General features: G+C 53.3%; 3 protein-coding genes across 9 annotated transcripts in view; 2 read left to right on the forward strand and 1 right to left on the reverse strand.

Annotated features, from left to right (window-relative positions):
* CARM1 (coactivator associated arginine methyltransferase 1) overlaps positions 1 to 6,278 on the forward strand; it is a 51,762-nt gene extending 45,484 nt beyond the window's left edge. For 2 of the 4 annotated variants that reach the window (XM_024237075.3, XM_024237077.3), the window contains exons 9-16: positions 2,828 to 2,913; positions 3,110 to 3,199; positions 3,642 to 3,779; positions 3,864 to 3,953; positions 4,039 to 4,151; positions 4,255 to 4,332; positions 4,580 to 4,648; positions 4,820 to 6,278. In XM_024237075.3, the coding sequence (XP_024092843.1) occupies positions 2,828 to 2,913; positions 3,110 to 3,199; positions 3,642 to 3,779; positions 3,864 to 3,953; positions 4,039 to 4,151; positions 4,255 to 4,332; positions 4,580 to 4,648; positions 4,820 to 4,962 (807 nt within the window). In that variant the 3' untranslated portion in view covers positions 4,963 to 6,278. The remainder of the gene's footprint in view (positions 1 to 2,827; positions 2,914 to 3,109; positions 3,200 to 3,641; positions 3,780 to 3,863; positions 3,954 to 4,038; positions 4,152 to 4,254; positions 4,333 to 4,579; positions 4,649 to 4,819) is intronic. The other 2 variants (XM_024237076.3, XM_063719933.1) reach the window with 1 other exon arrangement.
* YIPF2 (Yip1 domain family member 2) lies at positions 5,394 to 11,699 on the reverse strand. Of its 4 annotated transcripts, none has more exons than XM_024237080.3 (10): positions 11,563 to 11,699; positions 11,358 to 11,418; positions 10,776 to 10,936; positions 10,607 to 10,693; positions 8,810 to 8,897; positions 7,200 to 7,316; positions 6,960 to 7,126; positions 6,702 to 6,884; positions 6,475 to 6,610; positions 5,394 to 6,377 (listed from the first exon to the last, which is right to left on the reverse strand). In XM_024237080.3, exons 2-9 carry the CDS (start codon positions 11,386 to 11,388, stop codon positions 6,494 to 6,496), a joined length of 951 nt encoding a protein of 316 aa, XP_024092848.3. In that variant the 5' UTR covers positions 11,389 to 11,418; positions 11,563 to 11,699; the 3' UTR covers positions 5,394 to 6,377; positions 6,475 to 6,493. The 4 variants fall into 4 exon arrangements, with proteins under 4 accessions (XP_024092848.3, XP_054395649.2, XP_024092846.3 ...); XM_054539674.2 differs by having other exon boundaries at positions 5,394 to 6,394; XM_024237078.3 differs by having other exon boundaries at positions 11,489 to 11,670.
* TIMM29 (translocase of inner mitochondrial membrane 29) lies at positions 11,673 to 16,673 on the forward strand. The gene is made up of 2 exons (XM_002828671.5): positions 11,673 to 11,894; positions 11,971 to 16,673. The coding sequence occupies exons 1-2, from the start codon at positions 11,801 to 11,803 to the stop codon at positions 12,657 to 12,659; spliced, it is 783 nt and encodes a 260-aa protein (XP_002828717.1). The 5' UTR covers positions 11,673 to 11,800; the 3' UTR covers positions 12,660 to 16,673.
* The last annotated feature ends 8,988 nt before the right edge of the window (positions 16,674 to 25,661 follow it).

Below are 25,661 nucleotides of genomic sequence, written 5' to 3' on the forward strand. Positions count from 1 at the left end.
AACCATTACTAGATGAGTTTATCCTTGGTGAGCGGATGTGATTTATTGATTGATTTTACTTGAGATTTTTGATACATAGATCCATGATTAAAAAATCAAAAAGAAAAAAAAGCTAGGTGCAGTGGCTCACACCTGTAATCCCAGCACTTTGGGAGGCCAAGGCGGGCAGATCACGAGGTTAGGAGATCGAGACCAACCCGGTGAAACCCCGTCTCTACTAAAAATACAAAAAATTAGCCAGACATGGTGGCGGGCGCCTGTAGTCCCAGCTACTCGGGAGGCTGAGGCAGGAGAATGGCGTGAACCCGGGAGGCGGAGCTTGCAGTGAGCCGAGATCACACCACTGCACTCCAGCCTGGGCGACAGAGCAAGACTCCGTCTCAAAAAAAAAAAAAAGTTCCGTTTTATTCTGTTTTCCCCTGCTCTTGATGTTTTTCATTCATTTTGGGAGACTCTTGGACAATCTTGGATAATATCTCTTTAAACACTACGTCTGCCCCATTCTCTTTCTCTTTCTGGGATTCCAATTATGTGTACAGTGGACCTTTTCACCATATCTCATGATTGTTACACTCTTTTCTGTCTTTTCCATCCATTGTTTTCTCTCATTTTCTTTTTCTTTCTTCTTTCTTTTTTTTTTGAGACGGAGTCTTGCTCTGTTGCCCAGGCTGGAGTGCTGTGGCATGATCTCAGCTTACTGCAACCTCCACTTTCCGGGCTCAAGCGATTCTCAGACTCCTGAGTAGCTGGGAGTACAGGCGCTTGCCACCACTCCCAGCTAATTTTTTGTAATTTTAGTAGAGATGGGGTTTCACCATGTTGGCCAGGCTGGTCTGAAACTCCTGACCTTAGGTGATCCGCCTGCCTCGGCCTCCCAAAGTGCTGGGATTACAGGCGTGAGCCACCAAGTCCAGCCCTGCCCCCCCCAGCCCCCTTTTTTTTTTTTTTTTTTTTTGAGACGGAGTCTTGCTCTTTCACCCAGGCTGGTGTATGTAGTGGCACGATCTTGGCTCACTGCAACCTCCACCTCCTGGGTTCAAGCAATTCTCCTGCTTCAGCCTCCTGAGTAGCTGGGACTACAGGTGTGCACCACCACACCCACCTCATTTTTGTATTTTTAGTAGAGATGGGGTTTCACCATGTTGGCCAGGCTGGTCTTGAACTCCTAACCTCAAGTGAGCCACCCACCTCAGCCTCCCAAAGTGCTGGGATTACAGGCGTGAGCCACCATGCCCAGCGTGTTCAGTCTTTTGTGATATCACTGGGGAGTGAATGAGTGAAAAAAGCAAGAAATATTTTGGTGGTATTATGCAAATTTTGTATTATGATGAGGGTGCCTTGGAAGAGGCCACAGTTTGAGAAGGTGCTGCTTTATGGTACAGCCTTCGGTAATGTTAATGCAAGCCCAGTGGTTAGCCTCATTACCAATATGCTGCTGAACCACGTGTTCGCTTTTATTGTTTTTTGAAACAGGGTCTCACTCTGTTCCCCAGGCTGGAGTACAGTAGCTCAATCACTTCATGGCTTACTTCAGCCTCGATCTCCCAGACGCAAGTGATCCTCCTGCCTCAGCCTCCCAAGTAGCTGGAACTATAGGAGTGTGCCACCATGCCCGGCTAATTTATTTTTTTTTTTGTAGACATGGGGCCTCACTGTGTTACTCAGGCTGGTCTTGAACTCCTGACCTCAGGTGATCCGCCCGCCTCGGCCTCCCAAACTGCTGGGATTATAGGCATAAGCCACTGCGCCTGGCGTTGAGCCTCTTATTAGCAGCTTTCTGCTTGGTGTCTTAGCCTCTGATGCCCTGCCTCGCTCAAAGCTCAGGAGTTGGCCAATTTCACAAGTGCACTGAGTGTGCACCGCCCACCTCGCCCTCCTGCACTTATTTCCCTTTGCTTTGACATTACAGCCCCTTGAGTCCGAGCTGCCTTGGTAACCCTGAGCTCCCATTTTGCTTTCCCCACCCAGGGAAGCTGCTGAAAGGTCGAGGTGGCTGTTTTCTGCCCTCCCCATGGGGAAAAGGCAGAGGCCAGAAAGGGCTCCCTCCAGAAAGGGCATTTCCCTCCTTTCCAGGAGCTTGATCCCCAAAATCCTGGCCGCTCTGGTTGGTCGCCAGTGCTTCCAACAACTGGTTTATTCTTTTCTTTGGATTTTATTCGGTTTACATAGTTCACGGCAGGTGTGTTAGTCGGATATAAACATCGCTGGGAGTGGACAGCAGCACCAGTGTTGTTGTTGTTTTTAAGAGACAGGGTCTCCCTGTGTTTCCCAGACTTGATTCACACTCTTGCGCTTAAGCAATCCTCCTGCCTCAGCCTCCTGAGTAGCTGGAGTTACAGGCATACAATTCCACACCCAGCTAGCACCTAGTTCTTTAACTTGCTTTTTTGGTTAACTTGCTTAATGATTTAGCTTGGAGATCTTTCCCCATCTGTTCATAAAGAGCCTCTTCATTCTTTCTCACGTCCGCATGGTCTTTGATGGGAGAGCCATCATTGGTTTAATTAGATGGTTTCCAGTGTGTTGCTACCACAGACAATCTAATTATACATGTAAGTTTGTTGATGTGTTCATGTATCTGGAGGTTAAACTCCTGTAGTGCCAGATCTTTTATGTGGATAAACACTTGTCATTTTGAGAGCTGTCACCTAATTGCCCTCGGTGGTGTTGTGCCAGTTCACCCTCCTCGCAGCATGTCTGAGAAGAGCAAGCTAGTTTTAGCTGCACAGCCTAGAAGCTGTGGCCAGACCTGGGGGAAGGGCAGGACTGTCCCCTTCCATGCTGGCCCTGGCGTCAGATGCCACATCACACCTGTGGTCTCTCCCAGGACACATTTGACATCCGGATCCTGATGGCCAAGTCTGTCAAGTACACAGTGAACTTCTTAGAAGCCAAAGAAGGAGATTTGCACAGGTACTGGCACCCACACTCCATCCTCCCAGGCCTGGCTCAGGCCGAAGGTCAGGGCCACCCCTGGCTCCCGCTGGCATCCTGCCGTCCCAGGGCAGATGGTGGGCGGGGGCCCCGGGCCTCTGTACCTGGCACCCCCTCTTCTCTCTCGGCAGCGCCTGTCTGGCTTCCCCAGCAGCCACTGCCCTTTGCCTTCCAGGATAGAAATCCCATTCAAATTCCACATGCTGCATTCAGGGCTGGTCCACGGCCTGGCTTTCTGGTTTGACGTTGCTTTCATCGGCTCCATGTGAGTGCCGCAGAGCAGCCCGTGCTGCCTCCTCCCCACTCCCAGGGCTTCCTGCAGCTGCAACCTGGCTGGGAGGGTGGAACGTGGCTCCAGGTTCCACCATCCCTTCCAATGGGAGTGAGAGCCTGTCTCGGAGCAAGAGACTGTTGTGGGTGGGGTGTGTGTGTGTGTGTGTCCCAGTGTCTGTTCCTCATGGGCCTGTGTCTGTCTCTTGGCACGTGTCAGGGTGAGTAGGGATCTCGTGGTTGCGGGTCCCTCGTGTGTACGTGTGTGCCTGCTCATGTTTGTGTCTGGGACTGCCTGGGGGCAAGCCCGTCTGCTCCAGGGTCCTAGGGGTCCCTGGCAGAGGGGGCAGGTGCTTGGGGAGGACTCAAGGCATACAAGGTGGTGGCTCCAGTGGTGGCGCTGGCCCAGTCAAGTACGTGCCTGTCCCTCTCCACAGAATGACCGTGTGGCTGTCCACAGCCCCGACAGAGCCCCTGACCCACTGGTACCAGGTGCGGTGCCTGTTCCAGTCACCACTGTTCGCCAAGGCAGGGGACACGCTCTCAGGGACATGTCTGCTTATTGCCAACAAAAGGTTCGACTGCTCTCTGGGGCTGGTGGGGGGGGGCAGGGGTCCATCTGCCAGCAGCTCATGCCGCGGCCTGCACCCTCTCCGCAGACAGAGCTACGACATCAGTATTGTGGCCCAGGTGGACCAGACCGGCTCCAAGTCCAGTAACCTCCTGGATCTGAAAAACCCCTTCTTCAGGTAGGAGGGGCCCCTTGCCTGCACAGGGGGGCGCCCCGGCCCTACAACCCCCTCGCCTCTGCCCATGGCTCTGTCTCTGCCACAGATATACGGGCACAACGCCCTCACCCCCACCCGGCTCCCACTACACATCTCCCTCGGAAAACATGTGGAACACGGGCAGCACCTACAACCTCAGCAGCGGGATGGCCGTGGCAGGTGAGCAGGGCCCGCCCCAATGCCCAGCCAACCCGGGAGGCCGCCCTCGCCGCAGGCCTGGCCCCTCTGCCTCCAGCCCTGACGTCTCGCTCTCTGGACACAGGGATGCCGACCGCCTATGACCTGAGCAGTGTTATTGCCAGTGGCTCCAGCGTGGGCCACAACAACCTGATTCCTTTAGGTGAGTGTCCCCCAGGGCCAGGGGCAGCAGGGAGCCGTGCCCAGGACTGCCCAGGGGCCGGGAAGGGCCTGTGGCGACTAGGGTCGGCCCCTGCTTGGTCCTTTCACCTTTTCCTCTTCCTGGGGGCTCTCAGCCGAGGCCCTCCGTCCTCTCTGCCTCGCTCTGCAGCCTGCTGCTGCGCATGGGCTGGGTGGCTGGGGGCGGTGACGCCGTCTCCCTTCCTTCTTTCCTCCCTCTCGCTGCGCAGCCAACACGGGGATTGTCAATCACACCCACTCCCGGATGGGCTCCATAATGAGCACGGGGATTGTCCAAGGTAACGAGGGTGGCGGGGGCAGGGCCCGTGGGGGCCGAGCTAGCGTGTGAGTCGCCATCCTCTGTCCGGCCGCCCGCCTGCCCTCTTGCCTGCCCTTTCTCTCTCTCTCTGACTCTGCCTGGGGGCTGGGCGGGCCAGGGCAGCCCCTCACTGCCATCGCCTGCCCCACAGGGTCCTCCGGCGCCCAGGGCAGCGGTGGTGGCGGCACGAGTGCCCACTATGCAGTCAACAGCCAGTTCACCATGGGCGGCCCCGCCATCTCCATGGCGTCGCCCATGTCCATCCCGACCAACACCATGCACTACGGGAGCTAGGGGCCCGCCCCGCGGACTGACAGCACCAGGAAACCAAATGATGTCCCTGCCCGCCCCCCCGCCGGGCGGCTTTCCCCCTTGTACTGGAGAAGCCCAAACACCCGGTCACAGTCCTCTTTGCTATGGGAACTGGGACACTTTTTTACACGATGTTGCCGCCGTCCCCACCCTAACCCCCACCTCCTGGCCCTGAGTGTTTGTCGCTGCCATATTTTACACAAAATCATGTCGTGGGAGCCCTCGTCCCCCTCCTGCCCACTCCACCCTGACCTGGGCTTGTCATCTGCTGGAACAGGCACCATGGGGCCTGCCAGCCCTGCCTGCCTGCCCTTAGCACCTGTCCCCCTGCCTGTCTCCAGTGGGAAGGTAGCCTGGCCAGGCGGGGCCTCCCCTTCGACGACCAGGCCTCGGTCACAACGGACGTGACATGCTGCTTTTTTTAATTTTATTTTTTTACGAAAAGAACCAGTGTCAATCCGCAGACCCTCTGTGAAGCCAGGCCGGCCGGGCCGAGCCAGCAGCCCCTCTCCCTAGACTCAGAGGCGCCGCGGGGAGGGGTGGCCCTGCCGAGGCTTCAGGGGCCCCCTCCCCACCAAAGGGTTCACCTCACACTTGAATGTACAACCCACCCCACTGTCGGGAAGGCCTCCGTCCTTGGCCCCTGCCTCTTGCTGCTGTCCTGTCCCCGAGCCCCTGCAGGTCCCCCCTGCCCCCCCCCCACTCAGAGTTAGAGCAGGTGGCCGCAGGCCTTGGGCCTGGAGGGAAGGCCACTGCCGGCCACTTGGGGCAGACACAGACACCTCAAGGATCTGTCACGGAAGGCGTCCTTTTTCCTTGTAGCTAACGTTAGGCCTGAGTAGCTCCCCTCCATCCTTGTAGACGCTCCAGTCCCTACTACTGTGACGGCATTTCCATCCCTCCCCTGCCCGGGAAGGGACCTTGCAGGGACCTCTCCCTCCAAAAAAAGAAAAAGAAAAAATAAACGAGGAAACGTGTTGCAGCACAGGCAGTTTTCTTCTCCTTCTGCTCCCCTGTTTCTCATACCCCCAAACTCAGATGCTGGAGCTCAGGCCCGGCCCCAGGCCCGCCGTGTGTGCACCCAGGCAGGAGCGGGCGCTGTCCAGGCTGGGCCGCCCCCTTGGCTCTCCCTCCTGTTCCAGGGGAGTCATAGGAGGGAAAGCAGGTGGCCCAGAGGGGGATATGGGGGCCCCAGCCCTGTCCCAAAGTTCCCTGCTCGGCTGCCCCTCACCCGCCTTTATATAAATTCTCTGAATCACCTTTGCATAGAAAATAAAAGTGTTTGCTTTGTAAGAAAAGTCTGGAAAGTAGCAGAGTCATCTCAAGGTGTCAAAGGAGCCTTCAGTCATCGTCTGGGGGGCAGGACAGGCAGAGGGGTTGGTCCACTTAGGTGTTGCCTGAAAGAAAGAATTGTCTGGGAGTGGCCCCAGAACCTCTCGCCTTGACTGGGGGTGGGAGGGCAGCCCCCTCAGTCCAGCTGGGAATAGTCCTTACCTGTGGGACCCGGGCCTTCCTAGGAGGGGGCAATGGACTGCGGCAGGGGAGGGGACAGTGCGATGTTTGAGGGCAGAGATGTGATTTGGGGTGAAGGAACCACGTTCTCCGGAGGCAGCGACTGGAAGAAGTACAACTGCACAAGACCCCTGGGGTCAGAGGCAGGGCCAGCCAGCCCACGCCCCCACAGCCCCTCGGCCCCACCCGTGGCCACCCCAGTCCCATACCTTACAGCCCATGGCCAGGAGGGCGTGGAGCAGCACAACCACGGACAGCAGCGCCATGGCCACCAGCCTGGTGTCCTCACGGACCACGGGCCAGAGGGTGAATACCAGCCCGGCGGCTGACAGGCCCAGGGCCAGCACCCCAAAGAGCCACTGCAGCCAAGGCACAGGGATGAGCCACAGGACCTGGGAGCAACACAGCGGCAGGTGACCATGCCAGTCCTCACAGCCACCACCCACTCCGCGCCAGGCTACACTCACCACCATGGGGATGAAGACAAAGAGGGAGTAGCCGTAGATGCACACAGTCTCCAGGAAGGTGTAGGGCCCCATGCGCTCCTGGACACCCTTGCGCCACCGCAGGAAGCCCCACAGGGCCAGGGGCACCAGCCACGCGTAGCAGTAGATGCTGATGCCTGCCACGGTCACTGGGAGCAAGGTGAGCAGTCACCCCCTGTCCCCCAGGGCCCTGCCAGGCATTGGGCCTGCCCACCTGCTTACCCTTGTGGAACTGGGGGCTGTAGTGGATGGAGGGGTCCCTCCTCTGGGCCAGCACCAGCGTCAGGTTGCCAGTGACGGCCAGGACAAAGGCCAACGTGGCGCAGATCCAGAAGGGGCCTGGGGGTAGGAGGCACAGTCAGGGTCCCGGGCCCTGCACTTCCGGGACAAGCAGACATGTATCCTGACTGAACTGTGCTGAGACCGCAGCCTCTTCCTAAGCACTTTGCCTGACTTACCAGGACACCTGGGGCCTCCTGGTGGCTGAGCCCAGTGCTGGCTCTCAGTTCATCCCCCTCCCGGAAACACTCAGGACTGCACACCCTTGGCCTGTGTCTCACCTCATTGGTGCCAGTTCCTCAACCCCTGTCACCTCCTCTTTGACTCTCTGACCCCTTCAGCCATGGGGAGCAGCCAGGCCCAGTTCTTGGCCCCTTCCATGTCTGCGTTCACCCGTAGTGTGACCTCCTTCAAGCCCAGGGCCTTATGCCTCCTCTAGAGCCCAGGGCTCTGCCCTGAGCACTGCAGGCTCCAGTTCAAGCTCCCAGGTGGGCATCTCCGGCTTCATCCACACCCTTGCCCTCTGCCCTCACTGCCAAGCTGGTCCCGTGGATACGTGGCAACTCTATCCATCCCGTAGTCCAGGCAGAAATCCCTAGAGCCTGCCTCGGCTCCTAACCTCCCACTTCCCCCACCCCCACCTATCTAGCCACAAAGCCAGTCTCTTCTACTTCCCCAGCACGTTCCAGAATCCAGTGCCACTCTCCATATCCACAGTCCCCACCATGTGGCCGCCTCCACCCCAGCCTCCTGGCTTCTGCCCTCGCCACCCATGATGGCCAGAAGGACCCCGAGAACACGTAAAGATCCATTCTCGGCCAGATAACGGTGACTCACACCTGTAATTCCAGCACTTAGGAGGCCGAGGCGGGCGGATCACCTGAGGTCAGGAGTTTGAGACCAGCCTGGCTAACACGGTGAAACTCCGTCCCTAATAAAAATATAAAAATTAGCCGGGCGTGGTGGCACATGCCTGTAATCCCAGCCACTCAGGAGGCTGAAGCAGGAGAATTGCTTGAATGCGGGAGGCGAAGAATGCAGTGAGCTGAGATCGCATCACTGCACTCCAGCCTGGGTGACAGAGCGAGACTCTGTCTCAAAAGAAAAAAAAAAAAGATCTCTTCTTGCCACAGCATGGGAGGCCTGTGTGATCTGTCCCCTCGCCTGTGGCCTCCGTGCAGCTCACTCGCTCCAGTGGTAATGCCGCCCTGCAGTTCATGCAAGTTCCTGCCACGAAGCTTACGCCGTTTCTGGAACCCTCTTTTCCTAGGTCTCCCCCACCCCTCCCGTTGCCAACAAGGCTCATTCCCTCACCCTCCTCAGGGAGGCCTGCCCTGCGGCACCCTGCAAAACTGCAGGGCCGCTCCTCCTGTCTGCTCTGCTGCTCTCTACCTGCCACCCTCTGCAGTCCTTCATGTCTCTGTCTCCCTGAACAGCAGGTAAGTCACACTGTCTGAGTGACTGATTTGTCTGCAGCTATACACTGGCGTCTGCAACTCAGGCCACACTTGTTGAGTGATCCATCAAGGAACCAAATGCACAACCTCACTCACCATACAGATCCGGCCGATTCCGCAGATGGTGCCGCACAAAGTTGTGGCCAGGCCGGGGCAGCAGTGAGCCTTTGATTCGGTCCAGGACCTGGGGGCAAGGCCAAGGTCAAGGATGGAAGTCTGCCAGGGACTTCTCCCTTGTCCTGAGAGGCTCCTTCCCTGCTGACCTCCACCCTTCTCTCTCCATGTCCCACCTGAAAGAACTCAGCCTTTCCTTCTTTTTTTTTTTTTTTTTTTTTTTAAAGACAGTCTTGCTCTGTCAGCCAGGCTGGATGGAGTACAGTGGCATGATCTCGGCTCACTGCAACCTCTGCCTCCCGAGCTCAAGCAATTCTCCTACCTCAGCCACCCAAGTAGCTGGGATTACAGGCGTGTGCCACCACGCCTGGCTAATTGTTGTATTTTTAGTAGAGACGGGATTTCACCATGTTGGCCAGGCTGGTCTCGAACTCCTGACCTCAGGTAATCCGCCCACCTCGGCCTCCCAAAGTACCGGGATTACAGGCGTGAGCCACCATGCCCAGCCCCCTCTTTTTTTTCCCCTCTTTTTTTTTTTGTTTTGAGACGGAGTCTCACTCTGTCACCCAGGCTGGAGTGCAGTGGTGCCATCTCTGCTCACTGCGAGCTCCGCCTCCCGGGTTCACACCATTCTCCTGCCTCAGCCTTCCACGGAGCAGGGACTACAGGCATGCGCCACCACCCCCGGCTAATTTTTTGTATTTTTAGTAGAGATGGGGTTTCACCATGTTAGCCAGGATGGTCTCGATCTCCTAAGCTCATGATCCTCCCACCTCGGCCTCCCAAAGTGCTGGGATTACAGGCATGAGCCACTGCACCCGGCCCCAGCCCCCTCTTTTTCTTTTTGAGACAGTCTCACTCTGTTCAGGCTGGAGTGCAGTGGCACGATCTTGGCTTACTACCATCTCCGCCTCCCAGGTTCAAGTGATCCACCGCCTCAGCATCCCAAAGTGCTAGGATTACAGGCACCCACCACTGCACCTGGCTAATTTTTGTATTTTATTTTATTTTTAAATTTTATTTTATTTTATTTTATTTTTGAGACAGAGTCTCATTCTTTTTGCCTAGGCTGGAGTGCATTGGCGCGATCTCGGCTCACTGCAACCTCCACCTCGCGGATTCAAGCGATTCTTCTGCCTCAGCCTCCAGAGTAGCTGGGATTATAGGCGCCTGCCACAAAGCCCGGCTAATTTTGTTGTATTTTTAGTAGAGACGGGGTTTCACCATGTTTGACCAGGCTGGTCTCAAACTCCTGACCTCAGGTGATCCACCCACCCAGGCCTCTCAAAGTGCTGGGATTACAGGCATGAGCCACCCCGCGCAATTTTTGTATTTTTAGTAGAGATGGGGTTTCCCCATGTTAGCCAGGCTGGTCTTGAACTCCTCAGGTGATCTGCCCACCTCGGCCCCCCGAAGTGCTGGGATTACAGGCAGGAGCCACTGCGCCCAGCCCATCTTTGGTCTTCTGCATATGCTGCTCCCTGTGCCTGGAACATATACTTCTGCTCCCCTACCCTATTCCCCAGGGAAGCCTTCTGTCTCCTTTAGGTCTCAGCCAATTCCCCACCTCCCCCAGGAGGCCTTTCTCTAACCCACCAGATTGTGTGTGTCCCCTGTGTTCCCACAGTCCCGATCTATAGCCAGTCCCACCATAACCCTTTGAGAGCACCACAGTTCCTTCACCAGCACCCACCAGCACCAGCACCCTGCCCAGGGGAAGAGTGGCTGAACCCTGAGCATAACTCTGAGCCCCATCCCACCTGCCTCCCCAGGCCTGACCTGTGAGGTGTCCACGTCAAAGAAGCTCTGATAGTAGCTGAAGGTCCAGAATCCGGGCTGCTGCTGCTGCTGCTTCTCCTGCAGGAGCTGCACATTGCGGGCATTCAGTGCCTGCCCGGAGAGCCTGGGTCAGCTGGGGGCTGCACGGAGGCAGGACACAGGGACTCACCGCAGCCTTGTCACTCTCCTCCTCCACCTCATCCTCGGCTCCATAGCTGCCACCTGAGCCCACGGCCACAGCCACGTGCCCTTGTGGGGTCAGCTGATCGCTTCTGCTGGTGGTGGCTGCATGTGGGGTCTCAGCCAGAAGATTAGTGGCCTCCTCGAATTCTATGGAGGGGGCATATGGGACACACGCACGTTTGAGGGGTGGAAAGAACTCGACTGGGCCCAAGCTAAGCCGATGCTCATCTGGGGGCGGAGGCTCTGCTGAGCCATTGATCTCCCCCAAGGTGGGGCCCAACTTCCTCGGTTTGGAGGCATCGGGAGGACATCTGTTCCCTTCCTCCTAAAGTGGAACTGCAACTTAGGGTTGGCCCTGGGATGGGGTCAGGGTCTGGGGACCAGAGGCTCGGGTTTGAGGTCTGAGTTCAGGGCGGAGGCGGGGTTCGAGTTAGGGATGGGTCTCACTCCTGGGTCAGGGTTCACAGCCGCCTAGGCTTCGGGGTAAAGAAGTTGGAAGCCGCCTTGGGGGGGAGGTTCTGGCGCAGGGCGGGAGTAGGAGATCCGGCCACGTCGGGGCCGCACTCACCGTGGAAGGTCAGCTCGTCGGCCGATGCCATGGTCGTTCAGAGGCGTCTCCGCATCCCTCACTGAGGACAGAGACCGGTCAGGCACACTTTCCCCCCGCCCCCGAGCCAGTCCCTCGGCCCCCAGCCGTACCTGGCGACCAACTGCACCCACTGAGGCTTGAACTCGTCGTCCCGTCCCCACAGGTGCGCTCCACCCCCCCTCACCTGAGGCCACCTGGGCCGGCGTGGCTGGGGCTCTCTGCGCCTGCGCGTCTCGCCTACTCGTCAGAGTCTACCCGACTCAGACCTGACAGCAACATCCGGCGCCTGTCTTCTTTCTATCCTCTCCCGTTGGGAAGCCACTTCCGGTAAAGTTGGCGCTTGCGCAAAAGAGACTCCCGGGCTCTTAACTTCGGGTATCAGGAGTTTCTTCCCGGAGCAAGGACCCCCAAGACGGAAGAGGATGGCCGCGGCGGCTCTGAGGAGATTTTGGTCCCGGCGCCGCGCAGAGGCGGGCGACGCGGTAGTGGCGAAGCCGGGAGTGTGGGCGCGGCTGGGTGAGTAGCGGCGGAAGGCGGCAGGGTGGGTGGCCGCCGCGGCCGGATCACTCTTACCGCGCTCCTCTCCCCTCAGGGTCCTGGGCCCGCGCGCTGCTCCGGGACTACGCTGAGGCCTGCAGGGACGCGGCGGCGGAGGCTAGTGCCCGGCCGGGGCGCGCGGCCGTGTATGTGGGTCTGCTGGGCGGCGCGGCGGCCTGTTTCACGCTGGCGCCGAGCGAGGGTGCCTTCGAGGAGGCGCTGCTGGAGGCGTCGGGGACCCTCCTGCTGCTGGCGCCGGCCACCCGCAACCGCGAGTCCGAAGCCTTCGTGCAGCGGCTGCTCTGGCTGCGGGGCCGTGGCCGCCTGCGCCACGTCAACCTGGGGCTCTGCTCGCTGGTGTACGAGGCGCCCTTCGACGCCCAGGCCAGCCTCTACCAGGCGCGTTGCCGCTACCTGCAGCCCCGCTGGACAGACTTCCCCGGCCGGGTCCTGGACGTGGGCTTCGTGGGTCGCTGGTGGGTGCTGGGGGCCCGGATGCGCGACTGCGACATCAACGACGACGAATTCTTGCACCTGCCGGCGCATTTGCGGGTGGTCGGGCCGCAGCAGCTGCATTCCGAGACCAACGAGCGGCTCTTCGATGAGAAGTACAAGCCTGTCGTGCTCACCGACGATCAGGTGGACCAGGCGCTGTGGGAGGAGCAGGTCTTGCAGAAGGAGAAGAAGGACAGGCTCGTCCTGAGCCAGGCCCACTCGCTGGTGCAGGCGGAGGCCCCGAGATGAAACCCTGACGCCCCCGAGTCCTGGCAAACTGCTTGCCTGGGGTGGTGCAGTTCTGAGTGTGCCTCACCTGCAGAACAACTGAGATAGATGATGTGCAAAGTGTTTTCTCCCTGGATTTGCACAAGTTTGAGGAGCCTTTCTGCCCCCCGTCTTTGTTCTTTATTAGCTGAAGCTAATTCAGAGCCACCTGGGTCCAGGAGTTGGGGACAGCAGAACGACTTGACACATGTTCATCACTAGCAGAGCTGGTCATGAGCCTTTTATATAAGCCTTTTTCACTGGGCCTCAGAGGCCCTCCTTAAGGAGGTACCACATTGGTCAGGTGACTTGCAAACTCTTCTCTAAGACCACTTAGATTTTCTTTTTCAAGTTTGGGTTGTGGCCTGGCTTGGTGATGTCTGTAATCCCAGCATTTTGCACACTGAGGCAAGAGGATCGCTTGAGGCCAGGAGTTTGAGGCCAGCTCGAGTGACATAGCAAGACTCCGATGCTACAAAAAAGAATAATAATAGTAATTAAATAAAATTTGAGCTGAAATGTTTTTATTCTATGATCTATTCTCTCTCGTTTTGTTTTCTTTTTTTTTTTTTGTCTTTTTTTTTTTTTTTTTTTTTTTGAGACAGGGTCTTGCTCTGTTTCGCCAGCTGGACTGCAGTGGCGCAATCTCAGCTCACTGCAACCTCTGCCTCCCAGGTTTAAGCAATTCTCCCGCCTTGGCCTCCTGAGTAGCTGGGATTACAGGCCTGTGCCAACATGCCTGGCAAATTGTTGTATTTTTAATAGAGATGGGGTTTCACCATGTTGGCCAGGCTGGTCTTGAACTCCTGACCTCAGGTGATCCGCCTGCCTCGCATTTCCAAAGTGCTGGGATTATAGGAGTGAACCACCACACCTGGCCTTTCATTTTGATAAGTAACATTTTTGCCATTCCCAGCTCTTTGGAAGGCTGAGGTAGGAGGATTGCTTGAGATCAGGAGTTCAAGACCAGTTTAGGCAAAATAGTGAGACCTTTCTCAAAAACTAAAATATTTGGAAGGGTAAAGCAGTCGAATCACTTGAGCCTAAGAGTTCAACACCAGCCTGGGCAATATGGCAAAACCCCGTCTCTACAAAAAATACAAAAATTTACCAAAGGTGTTGAATGAGAATTGAAAATATGTATACATAGAAAAATTAGCCAGACATGGTGGGCCATGTCTGTAGTCCCAGCTATTCAGGAAGGCTGAGGTGGGAGGATCACCTGAGCCTGGGAGTTTAACAATGCAGTGAGCCATGATCGTGCCACTGCACTCCAGCCTGGACAACAGAGTGAGACTGTCTCAAAAAGTAAAATAAGTGGACAGGCACGGTGGCTCAAGCCTGTAATCCCAGCACTTTGGGAGGCTGAGGCAGGTGGATCACGAGGTCAGGAGATCGAGACCATCCTGGCTAACACGGTGAAACCCCGTCTCTACTAAAAATTCCAAAAAATTGGCCAGGTGTGGTGGCTCACGCCTGTAATCCCAGCACTTTGGGAGGCCAAGGCGGGTGGATCACGAGGTCAAGAGATCGAGACCATCCTGGCTAACACGGTGAAACCCCGTCTCTACTAAAAATAGAAAAAATTAGCTGGGCTTGGTGGCGGGCGCCTATAGTCCCAGCTACTCGGGAGGCTGAGGCAGGAGAATGGCATGAACCTGGGAGGCGGAGCTTGCCGTAAGCTGAGATTGCACCACTGCACTCCAGCCTGGGCAACGGAGCGAGACTCTGTCTCAAAAAAAAAAAAAAAAAAAAAAGCTGGGCGTGGTGGCGGGCATCTGTAGTCCCAGCTACTCAGGAGGCTGAGGCAGGAGAATGGCATGAACCCGGGAGGCGGAGCTTGCAGTGAGCCAAGATCGCACCACTGCACCACGCCAGCCTGGGCGACAGAACAAGACTCCGTCTCAAAAAAAAAAAAATAGCTGGGCGTGGTGGCAGGCATCTGTAGTCCCAGCTACTCAGGAGGCTGAGGCAGGAGAATGGCATGAACCCGGGAGGTGGAGCTTGCAGTGAGCAGAGATTGCACCACTGCACTCCAGCCTGGGCAACAGAGTGAGACTCCAACTCAAAAAAATAAATAAATAAGTAACATTTTTGTTTTGATTTTTTAAAATTTTTATTTTTAAATATAGTCTCAAAGAAAATTGGAAAAATAATAGAGACTGGTTTTTTTGAGACAGAGTTTCGCCCTTGTTGCCCAGGCTGGAGTGCAGTGGCACTCACCCCAACCACTGCTTCCTGGGTTCAAGCGTTTCTCCTGTCTCAGCCTCACAAGTAGCTGGGATTACAGGCGCATGCCACCATACCTGGCTAATTTTTGTGTTTTTTAGTAGAGATGAGATTTCATCATGTTGGTCAGGCTGGCCTCAAACTCCTGACCTCAGGTGATCCCCCTGCCTCGGCCTCCCAAAATGCTGGGATTGCAGACGTGAGCCACCATGCCCAGCCCTCGTCCCTATTAAAAATACAAAACCAGGCAATTGACAGTGTCGTGACTATTGGTATGTTACAGGGAAGTTTTTTGCAAAACAACCTGGTTTTATCAGATGAGCATTGTAAGTTACTGGAGGTGGCTTGGAAGGATAAAGCGTTTTCTGGTCTGGAAATCTATATGGAATCATAGATTCTGGTTATGTTGTACTTCAGTAACCCTGAAACACAGAATTCTATGAAAAGAAGTAAGTTAGTGTACACTGCTGGTACTTAGCTAGGTTATGGTAAATTGTATTTTTGTTGTTGTTGTTGAGACAGAGTCTCACTCTGACACCCAGGCTGGAGTGCAGTGGCACGATTTCGGCTCACTGCAACCTCTGCCTCCTGGGTTCAAGTGATTCTCTTGCCTCAGCCTCCTGGGTAGCTGGGATTACAGGCATGTGCCATGATGCCCAGCTAGTTTTTGTATTTTTAGTAGAGCTGGGGTTTTACCATGTTGGCCAGGCTGGTCTCAAACTCCTCACCTCAAGTGATCCTCCCACCTCGGCCTCCCAAAGTGCTGGGATTACAGGCGTGAGCCACTGCGCCCAGCCAATATTTTTTTTCTTTTTTTTTTTGTTTTTGAGACAGAGTCTTACTCTGTTGCCTAGGCTGGAGTACAGTGGCACGATCTCGGCTCACTACAGCCTCTGCCACCTGGGTTCAAGCGATTCTCCTGCCTCAGCCTCCCAAGTAGCTGGGATTACAGGCGTCTGCCACCGCATCCGGCTAATTGTTGTATTTTTAGTAGAGACGGGATTTCACCATCTTGGCCAGGCTGGTCTTGAATTCTTTGTGATCCACCTGCCTCAGCCTCCCAAAGTGCTGGGATAATAGGCATGAGCCACCGCGCCTGGCCTCAATACTTTTTATTTTTTTTAAGTGTAATTTATGGCCGGCGCAGTGGCTCACGCCTGTAACTACAACACTTTGGGAGGCCAAGGTGGAAGGATCGCTTGAGTCCAGGAGTTCAAGACCAGCCTAGGCGACATGGTGAAACCCTGTCTCTACAAAATACACAAACATTAGCCGGGTATGGTGGTACACACCTGTACTACCAACTACTCAGGAGGCTGAGGTGGAAGAATTGCTTGAGCTTGGGAGGTTGAGGCTGCAGTGAGCAGAGATTGCATCACTGCACTCCAGCTTAGGTGACAGAGCAAGCCCCTGTCTCAAAAAATTAATAAGGAAAAAATAACGCTGGGTGCGGTGCCTCACACCTGTGATCCCAACACTTTGGGAGGCTGAGGCGGGTGGATCACAAGGTCAAGAGCTCGAGACCATCCTGGCCAACATGGTGGAACCCCGTCTAACAAAAATTAGCTGGGTGTGGTGGTGCACGCCTGTAATCCCAGTTACTCTGGAGACTGAGGCAGGAGAATCGCTTGAACCCGGGAGGTGGAGGTTGCAGTGAGCCGAGATCATGCCACTGCATTCCAGTCTGGTCAACAGAGTGAGACTCCATCACAAAAAAAAAAAAAAAGAAAAAAGAAATGACATAAAACTGAAGTATTAAGGGAGTGATGCTACCTCAGTGTCCTGTGGCAAGTTAATAAAACCAGGTGATAAAACAACTATCTTTGTTGTGATACTTGTTTTTGTGTGTTTGCTACTTTCAAGTTTTGGCATTTGACCCTTGCATTCATAATCAGTGGGTTGAACAGGTGTTGGTTTAAGTCAGCATCTCACTTTTACAGAGGAAAAGCTGAGGTTCAGAAAATTTATTTTTCCAAGGCTGTGGCAGGACCAAGATTCAAACTGTAACTACCAGCTCTGTGACTTAATCCTCAAACTTGTGGACTATCTTTGATCCTAATAATTCTTGTCAGAAATAGTTAAATACTGCTATCAGTTGCCATAAATAAAAATTGGATATAGAAATACATATATAAAGCCGGGCGCGGTGGCTCACGCCTGTAATCCTAGCACTTTGGGAGGCCGAGGCGGGCAGATCACAAGGTCAGGAGATCGAGACCATCCTGGCTAACACAGTGAAACCCCGCCTCTACTAAAAATACAGAAAAAATTAGCCGGGCGTGGTGGCGGGTGCCTGTAGTCCCAGCTACTCGGGAGGCTGAGGCAGGAGAACGGCATGAACCCAGGAGGCGGAGCTTGCAGTGAGTGGAGATGGAGCCACTGCACTCCAGCTTGGGCGACAGAGTGAGACTCAGGGAAAAAAAAAAAAAAACATATATAGGCCAGGTACAGTGGCTCACGCCTGTAATCCCAGCACTTTGGGAGGCCGAGGTGGGCAGATCACCTGAGGTTGGGAGTTCGAGACCAGCCTGACCAACGTGGAGAAACCCCATCTCTACTAAAAGTACAAAATTAGCAGGCGCGGTGGTGCATGCCTGTAATTCCAGCCACTCAGGAGGCTGAGGCAGGAAAATCGCTTGAACCCAGGAGGTTGCAGTGAGCTGAGATTGTGCCATTGCACTCCAGCCTGGGCAACAACAGCAAAACTCTGTCTCAAAAAAAAAAAAAAACAAAAAAACATACATAAAAAAGAAACGCAAGGAAAGCAAAAGACACAGCCTGGATAACATAGCAAGACCTCGTCTCTACTAAAAATAAAAATAGGCCAGGTGCGGTGGCTCACATCTGTAATCCCAGCACTTTGGGAGGCCGAGGCGAGTGGGTCACCTGATGTTAGGAGTTCAAGACCAGCATGGCCAACATGGTGAAACCCCGTGTCTATTAAAAATACAAAAAATTAACCGGGCATGGTGGCATGCGCCTGTAATCCCAGCTACTCGGGAGTGAGCCGAGATTGTGCCATTACCCTCTAGCCTGGGCAACAAGAGCAAAACTCCATCCCAATAAATAAATAAATAATAATTTTTAAAAAAATAGCCAGATGAGACGGCGTGTGCCTGTCATCCCAGCTACTTGTGAGGCTGAGGTGAGAGGATCCCTTGAGCCCAGGAATTTGAGGCTGCAATGAGCTTGGTCATGCCGCTGCACTCCATGCTGGGCCACAGAGCGAGACCCTGTCTCCCCTCTAACCCCCCAAAAAGAAAGGAAACAAAAGACATTGAAATGATACTAACTAAATGCTATCTCTACACCATTACCTGCCAAAAATCTCTGGCCCCAAATCTGCCCTCTGTTAGACATCAGCCAACTTCAGGGAAGGGTTTTAAGATGTGTTGTCATCAAAGACACTTGTGTCTCACTGATCAGAAGTATTGGAAAGGGTCCACACCATCATTGCTTGAGTCAGTTATTAAATGCCACTTTCGACTTCTCGCCAGGGTGTGTTCCAGGAAGATCATCTGAAGCTGCTGGGAGCTTGAAGCTGAGGGCAGTGGTTGGCACTGTTGGTAGGAATTGTGGAGCTTGGGCAGCCTGAAGGCTTTGTGTCTTGGCTTTGGTCAGAGGGTCAGCCTTTCCCAGAGGTCTCACTGTACTTCAGCCCATGCTCTGGTGTAAGGCAGAGGACAGGAGAGATAAGTGGGCTTTAAAGCCAGGGTTTGGAACTCAGCTTTTACACTTCCTTGCTTTGTGAGTGAAGTCACCTCTCCATGCTTTGGGCTCCTTATCTCTAAGTGTGGGCTTGTCAGAAAAAATTAAAAGCCCACTAAAGCACTTGGTACAGAGTAGGCATTCAGTCTGGTGTGGCTGTGTGGGGAAGATTATGGCTCCGAATCCACGCTGTGACTTTCCTAAGTGGTTGTGGACGGGCTGATGCACCCTGCCTAGTGGTGCAGGGCCACCACGTAGGGGAGGGCCCAACATCTGATAGGATAGAGCCAAGGCACGCTTCTTTCTCAGATCCAAGTGACAGCCAAATCTAATATGAACATTTCCGAGTTCTTCCCCACACCTTGTTTTCAGAGGTGGTCTCACTCTCTCTCCCAGGCTGGAGTGCAGTGATGCAATCTTGGCTCACTGCAACCTCGACCTCCCTGGACTCAAGCTGTCCACCCACCTCAGGCTCTCAAGTAGCTGGGACTACAGGTGCGCACCACCATGCCCAGCTAACTTTTGTGTATTTTTTTGTAGAGACAGGGTTTTGCTATGTCCCCCACGCTGTTCTCGAACTCCTGAACTCAAATGATCTTCCCACCTCGGCCTCCCAAAGTGGTGGATTACAAGCGTGCATGACTGCACCCGGCCCGAGTTCTCCCTTGAAAAAAAGTTGGCGGGGCGGTTTGGAGATAGGATCTCGCTCTGTCACCCAGGCTGGAGTGCAGTAACGGCCCATTGCAGCCTCGACCTCTTGGATTCAAGCAATCCTCCCACCTCAGCCTCCCAAGCTGCTGGGACCACAGACACACACCACCACACCGGCTAATTTTTTAAGTTATTTGTAGAGATGAGATCTCACTATGTTGCCCAGGCTGATCTCAAACTCCTGGGCTCAAGTGATTTTCCTGCCTCAGCCTCCCAAAGAAATAAAATATTCTTGGTTAGCGTTAATTATTTCCGCTTTCCAGGCTAGCCCAAGAGTTGCCCTCCAGCACGTCTTTTGAAAAGTATTTTTCGGCCGAGCGTGGTGGCTCACGCCTGTAATCCAAGCACTTTGGGAGGCCGAGGTGGGAGGATCACCTGAGGTCAGGAGTTGGAGACCAGCCTGACCAACATGATGAAACCCTGTCTCTACTAAAAATACAAAAATTAGCCGGGCATGGTGGTGGGCGCCTGTAATTCTAGCTACTCAGGAGGCTGAGGCAGGAGAATCGCTTGAACCTGGAAGACAGAGGTTGCCGTGAGCCAAGACGGTGCCATTGCACTCCAGCCTGGGAGACAGAGCAAGACTCCGTCTTAAAAAAAAAAAGTATCTTTCCCACTGTTGTGATTAGAAAGAACAGCAGAGGGCATCAGAGACTCAGTTCGGAGACAGAAGGTGGCTGACTCCCCGCTGCCTTACTTAGCCCCTGTGGAATGGCTCAATGCAGGTTCCTTTTGTCCGCGGGCAGCAGCAAGTGGAGGTCGTGCAGCTTCCGCTTGCACCTGTTTACTGTGCCTTGGAATTGGATAGATGATGGCAGAAGTCGAGGCCCCAGGGAGGGGTCACCTTCATCTCTGGAACCTGCACCTTTACCTAGTTATGTCCACAAAAAGAGTCAGACTCTGAATCTTGTTTTGTTTTGTTTTGTTTTGTTTTGAGACGGAGTTTTGCTCTTGTTGCCCAGGCTGGAGTGCAATGGCACGATCTTGGCTCACCGCAACCTCTGCCTCCCGGGTTCAAGCGATTCTCCTGCCTCAGTCTCCCAAGTAGCTGGGATTACAAGCATGTGCCACCATGCCCGGCTAATTTTTTGTATTTTTAGTAGAGACGGGGTTTCTCCATGTTGGTGAGGCTGCTATCAAACTCCCAACCTCAGCTGACCCACCCACCTCGGCCTCCCAAAGTGCTGGGATTACAAGCGTGAGCCACCACGCCTGGCCCAGACTCTGAAAATATTTGAACAGATTTATTCTGAGCCAAATATGAGTAACCAATGGCCTGGGACACAGCCCTCAGGAGATCCTGAGAACATGTACCCAAGGTGGTTGGGGCATAGTTTGCTTTTATACATTTTAGTGAGACATGAGACATCAGTTAATATGTGTAAGATGGGCTGGGTGTGCCCTGGCTCACACCTGTAATCCCAGCACTTTGTAAGGCCGAGAGGGGCAGATTGCTTGAGGCTAGAAGTTCAAGACCAGTCTGGGCAACACAGTGAGACTACGTCTCTACAAAAAAAATACAAAAACTAGCCAGATGTGGTGGTGCGTGCCTGTAGTCCCAGCTACTTGGGAGGCTGAGGTGGGAGGATCACCTGAGCTAGAGAAGTTGAGGCTGCAGTTCACCACACTGATCTCGAACTCCTGGCCTCAAGCAATGATCCTGCCTCAGCTTCTCAAAGTGGTGGGATTATAGACGTGAACCACCACACCCAGCCAACAGAAGTTCTTTTTTTTTTTTTTTTTTGGTCCCAAACTTTACCATTGACAACCAACGTATTTTAAAGCAAATCCCAGATATCCTGTCATATTACCCCTATAATTTCATTTTCTTTCTTCCTTTTTTTTTTGAGACAGATTCTCACTCTGTCACCCAGGCTGTAGTGCAGTGGTGTGATCTCGACTCACTGCAACCTCCACCTCCCAGGTTCAAGTAATTCTCCTGTCTCAGTCTCCTGAGTAGCTGGGACTACAGGTGCACGCCACCACACCCAGCTAGTTTTTTGTATTTTTAGTAGAGACAGAGGTTTCACCGTATTGGTCAGGCTGGTCTCAAATTCCTGACCTCAGGTTATCTGCCCCCTTTGACCCCCCAAAGTGTTTGGATTACAGGCGTGAGCCACCACGTCTGGCCTATAATTTCATTTTCTTATATCATGACACTACCATTATCACACCTATCAAAGTCCACAATTATTATTTGGTATCATCTGATATTACATTTCCCTGAGGATCTCAAAAGTGTCCTTTTACACTGGGTTTGTTTGATTAATGATCCAAACAAAGTCCACATACTGTATTTCATTGTTGTGATTTTTCCAGTCTCTCCTTTTTTTTAAGATGGAGTCTCGCTCTGTCGTGCAGACTGGAGTACAGTGGCACAATCTCAGCTCATTGCATCCTCCACCTCCTGGCTTCAAGTGATTCTCCCTGCCTCAGCCTTTTGAGTAGCTGAGATTACAGGCGCCCACCACCACACCCCGCTAATTTTTGTATTTTCAGTAGAGACGGGGTTTTGCCAAGTTGGCCAGGCTGGTCTCAAACTCCTGACCTCAGGTGATCCTCCCTCCTCGGCCACCCAAAGTGCCGGGATTACAGGCATGAGCCACTGCGCCCAACCTTAAGTCCTTTTTTTTTTTTTTTGAGATGGAGTCTTGCTCTGTAGCCCAGGCTAGAGTGTAGTGGCGCGATCTCGGCTCACTGCAACCTCCGCCTCCCAGGTTCACACCATTCTCCTGCCTCAGCCTCCCGAATAGCTGGGACTACAGGCTCCCACCACCACGCCCGGCTAATTTTTTTTTTTTTTGTATTTTTGGTAGAGACGGGGTTTCACCGTGTTAGGCAGGATGGTCTCGATCTCCTGACCTTGTGATCCGCTCACCTTGGCGTCCCAAAGTGCTGGGATTACAGGTGTGAGACACCATGCCCGCCCTCTTAACGGCCTCTTAAGTCTCTTTTAACCTAGAAGAGTGCCCCCTATGCATACACTTTTGATGTGTTGCAGAAAACCACCTTTTTTTTCTTTTTTTTTTTTTTGAGACAGAGTCTCACTCTGTCACCCAGGCTGGAGTGCAGTGGCATGATCTCAGCTCAGTATAACCTCCCCATGCCGAGTTCAAGTGATTCTCCTGCCTCAGCCTCCTGAGTAGCTGGGATTACAGGCACCTGCCACCACGCCCAGCTAATTTTTGTATTTTTATTAGAGACAGGGTTTCACCATGTTGGTCAGGCTGGTCTCGAACTCCTGACCTCAAGTGATCCACCTGCCTCACCATCCCAAAGTGCTGGGATTACAGGCGTGAGCCACTGTGCCCAGCCCGATTTTATCACTTCTGATGGGTGCCCAGGTCAATCGTTTCCTTAATAGCTGTACAAAGAAGCCAGTTCTTTTGTTCTTGCAATTTATAGCTGGTGAGCCACAGGCATCTCACATTTGCTGTTACTGATTCACCAGGTGAACAAATATAAACCTGAAAGAGCCAGTCCTTCAAGATGGATCTGGAGTGGCAGACTGGGCTTCAATTTTAAATAGACCCAAGCGACCATTTGCTGAATAGAGGTCACACATGTATTCTGAGTTGCCCCAAAACTCATGCCTCCGTTTTAACTTTTGGACATTCAGAGGTCTCCTGGACCAATCAGTCAGAACTCAGATGTGTCAACCAATCAAAACTAGGCAAGTTTGACTCCCTCATTTGCATAAACAGACTTGACTGGGAACCTGGGCTGGAATTTTTACTATAAAACCTGAACCCTCGGGAGGCTAAGGCAGGAGAATTGCTTGAACCCAGGAGGCAGAGGTTGCAGTGAGCTCAGATTGCGCCACTGCACTCCAGCCAGGGTGACAGAGGCAGGCTCTGTCTCACAAAAAAAAAAACACACACACACAAAAACCTGAACCCTCCCTTTGTTCTCTGGAATGTACCTTCATTTTACACCAAATGCTGTGTCTCTTCAGTTTGCAAACTGTTGACTGGAATACAATCTATTCCCTCCAAAGTCCTTTTCAGAGAACATTGGTTCACAACCATGTCCTATCAGAAGGAGTTTCTGGGGAATTCACAGCCATCTATAGAAGACATCCTGGACTTGCCTTTTGAGGTTTCCCTCAGGGCAGCCACAAGGATGCTGTGTTCCTTTTCCATGTTGTGGCAGGCCACAGCGACAATTTTTTTTTCTTTATCTTTTTTTTTTTTGAGATGGAGCCTCGCTCTGTTGCCAGGATGGAGTGTAGTGGCGCAATCTTGGCTTACTGCAAACTCCACCTCCCAAGTTCAAGCGATTCTCCTGCCTCAGCCTCCCGAGTAGCTGGAACTAGAGGTGCATGCCACCATGCCCAGCTAATTTTTGTACTTTTAGTAGAGACGGAGTTTCAGCATGTTGGCCAGGATGGTCTCGATCTCTTGACCTCGTGATCTACCTGCCTCGGCCTCCCAAAGTGCTGGGATTACAGGTGTGAGCTACCATGCCTGGCCCACAGTGATGATTATGAATAGCTATTCATTATTTGAAAATGAATAGTATCTGAAGTATCTGAGACAGGTCTCCATCAAATTAGAAATTCATTTTGCCAAGGTTTAGGACATGCCTGGAAGAAATAAACACAGGGCCAGTTTCAGTAGTTTACACCTGTAATCCCAGCATTTTGGGAGTCCAAGGCGAGCAGATAACACGAGGTCAGGAGTTTGAGACCAGCCTGGCCAACATGGTGAAACCCCATCTCTACTAAAAATACAGAAATTAGCTGAGCGTGGTGGTGGGCGCCTGTAATCCCAGCTACTAAGGAGGCTGAGGCAGGAGAATCGCTGTGCACCACTGCACTCCAGCCTGGGCAAGAGGGAGAGAAAGAGAGAGATAGAGAGAGAGAGAGACAGAGGGAGGGAGGGAGGGAGGAGTGGGGCAGGGAGGGAGAGAAAGGAAAGGAAAGGAAGGAAAGAAAAGAAAAAGAGAAAAAGAACGAAACAGAATCACGGAAACAGTTCATAATCTGTGTCTTTCTCCAAAAATTATTTTGAGGGCTTCAGTATTTGAAGGGGAAAAGGGGACTGGAGGGCAAATGGGAAAGTAATGTGCCCATATGTAATATAATCCATATATGTAATGTATCCCAAATGTATCCATATGTAATTCACATATTCCTACAGAAAAGGAGCAGGTAGGGGGATAGTCAATTATGTATTCGTCTGGCGCCCAGTAAATGGTCACTTTCCATAAGATAAAGTGAACACAGGGTAGGTACCTATGGGGCTTTTTTTTTTTTTTTTTTTGAGACGGAGTCTCGCTCTGGCGCCCAGGCTGGAGTGCAGTGGCACGATCTCCGCTCACTGCAAGCTCCGCCTCCCGGGTTCAGGCCATTCTCCTGCCTCAGCCTCCGGAGTAGCTGAGACTACAGGCGCCTGCAACCACGCCCAGCTAATTTTTTTTTTTTTTTTTTGTATTTTTAGTAGAGACGGGGTTTCACTGCGTTAGCCAAGACGGTCTCCATCTCCTGACCTCGTGATCCGCCCACCTCGGCCTCCAAAGTGTTGGGATTACAGGCGTGAGCCACCGCGCCCGGCCTGCTTTTTTTTTTTTTTTGAGAAGGAGTCTCCCTCTGTCGCCCAGGCTGGAGTGCAGTGGTGCGATCTCGGCTCACTGCAAGCTCCGCCCTGGATTCACGCTATTCTCCTGCCTCAGCCTCCCGAGTAGCTGGGACTACAGGCACCCGCTACCACGCCCGGCTAATTTTTTGTGTTTTTAGTGGAGACGGAGTTTCACCGTGTTAGCCAGGATGGTCTCGATCTCCTGATCTCGTGATCCGCCCGTCTCGGCCTGCCAAAGTGCTGAGATTACAGGCAGGAGCCACCGCACCCGGCAGATTTTTTTTTTTTTTTTTTTTTTTTGAGATGGAGTCTAGCTCTGTCACCAGGCTGGAGTGCAGTGGTGCAATCTCGGCTCACTGCAACCTCCGCCTCCCGGGTTCAAGCGATTCTCCTGCCTCAGCCTTCTGAGTAGCTGGGACTACAGGCATGTGCCACCATGCCCGGCTAATTTTTTTTTTTTTTTTTTTTTTCATGGAGATAGGGTCTCAGGCTTGTCTCGAACCCCTGGGCTCAAGTGATCCTCCAACCTCAGCCTCCTGAGCAGCTAGTTCTTTTCTAGTGTAATATATTATTCTCACGGAATATATTCCATTGTCTGCATGGACCCCAGTTGGTTTATTCACCCATCTACTTAGTGACATCTTGGTTATTTCAAAGCTGACATGGTAGGTATTACTGGCCGCCTCGCAGGGGAACAGCAGGACATCTGTAGTGTGTGGTGAACACTAGAGGGAGTGAGAACCCCCTTTCTCTATCA

Source organism: Pongo abelii, chromosome 20 (genome assembly GCF_028885655.2).
Source record: "Pongo abelii isolate AG06213 chromosome 20, NHGRI_mPonAbe1-v2.0_pri, whole genome shotgun sequence".
In the NCBI taxonomy this organism is placed as follows: domain Eukaryota; kingdom Metazoa; phylum Chordata; class Mammalia; order Primates; family Hominidae; genus Pongo; species Pongo abelii.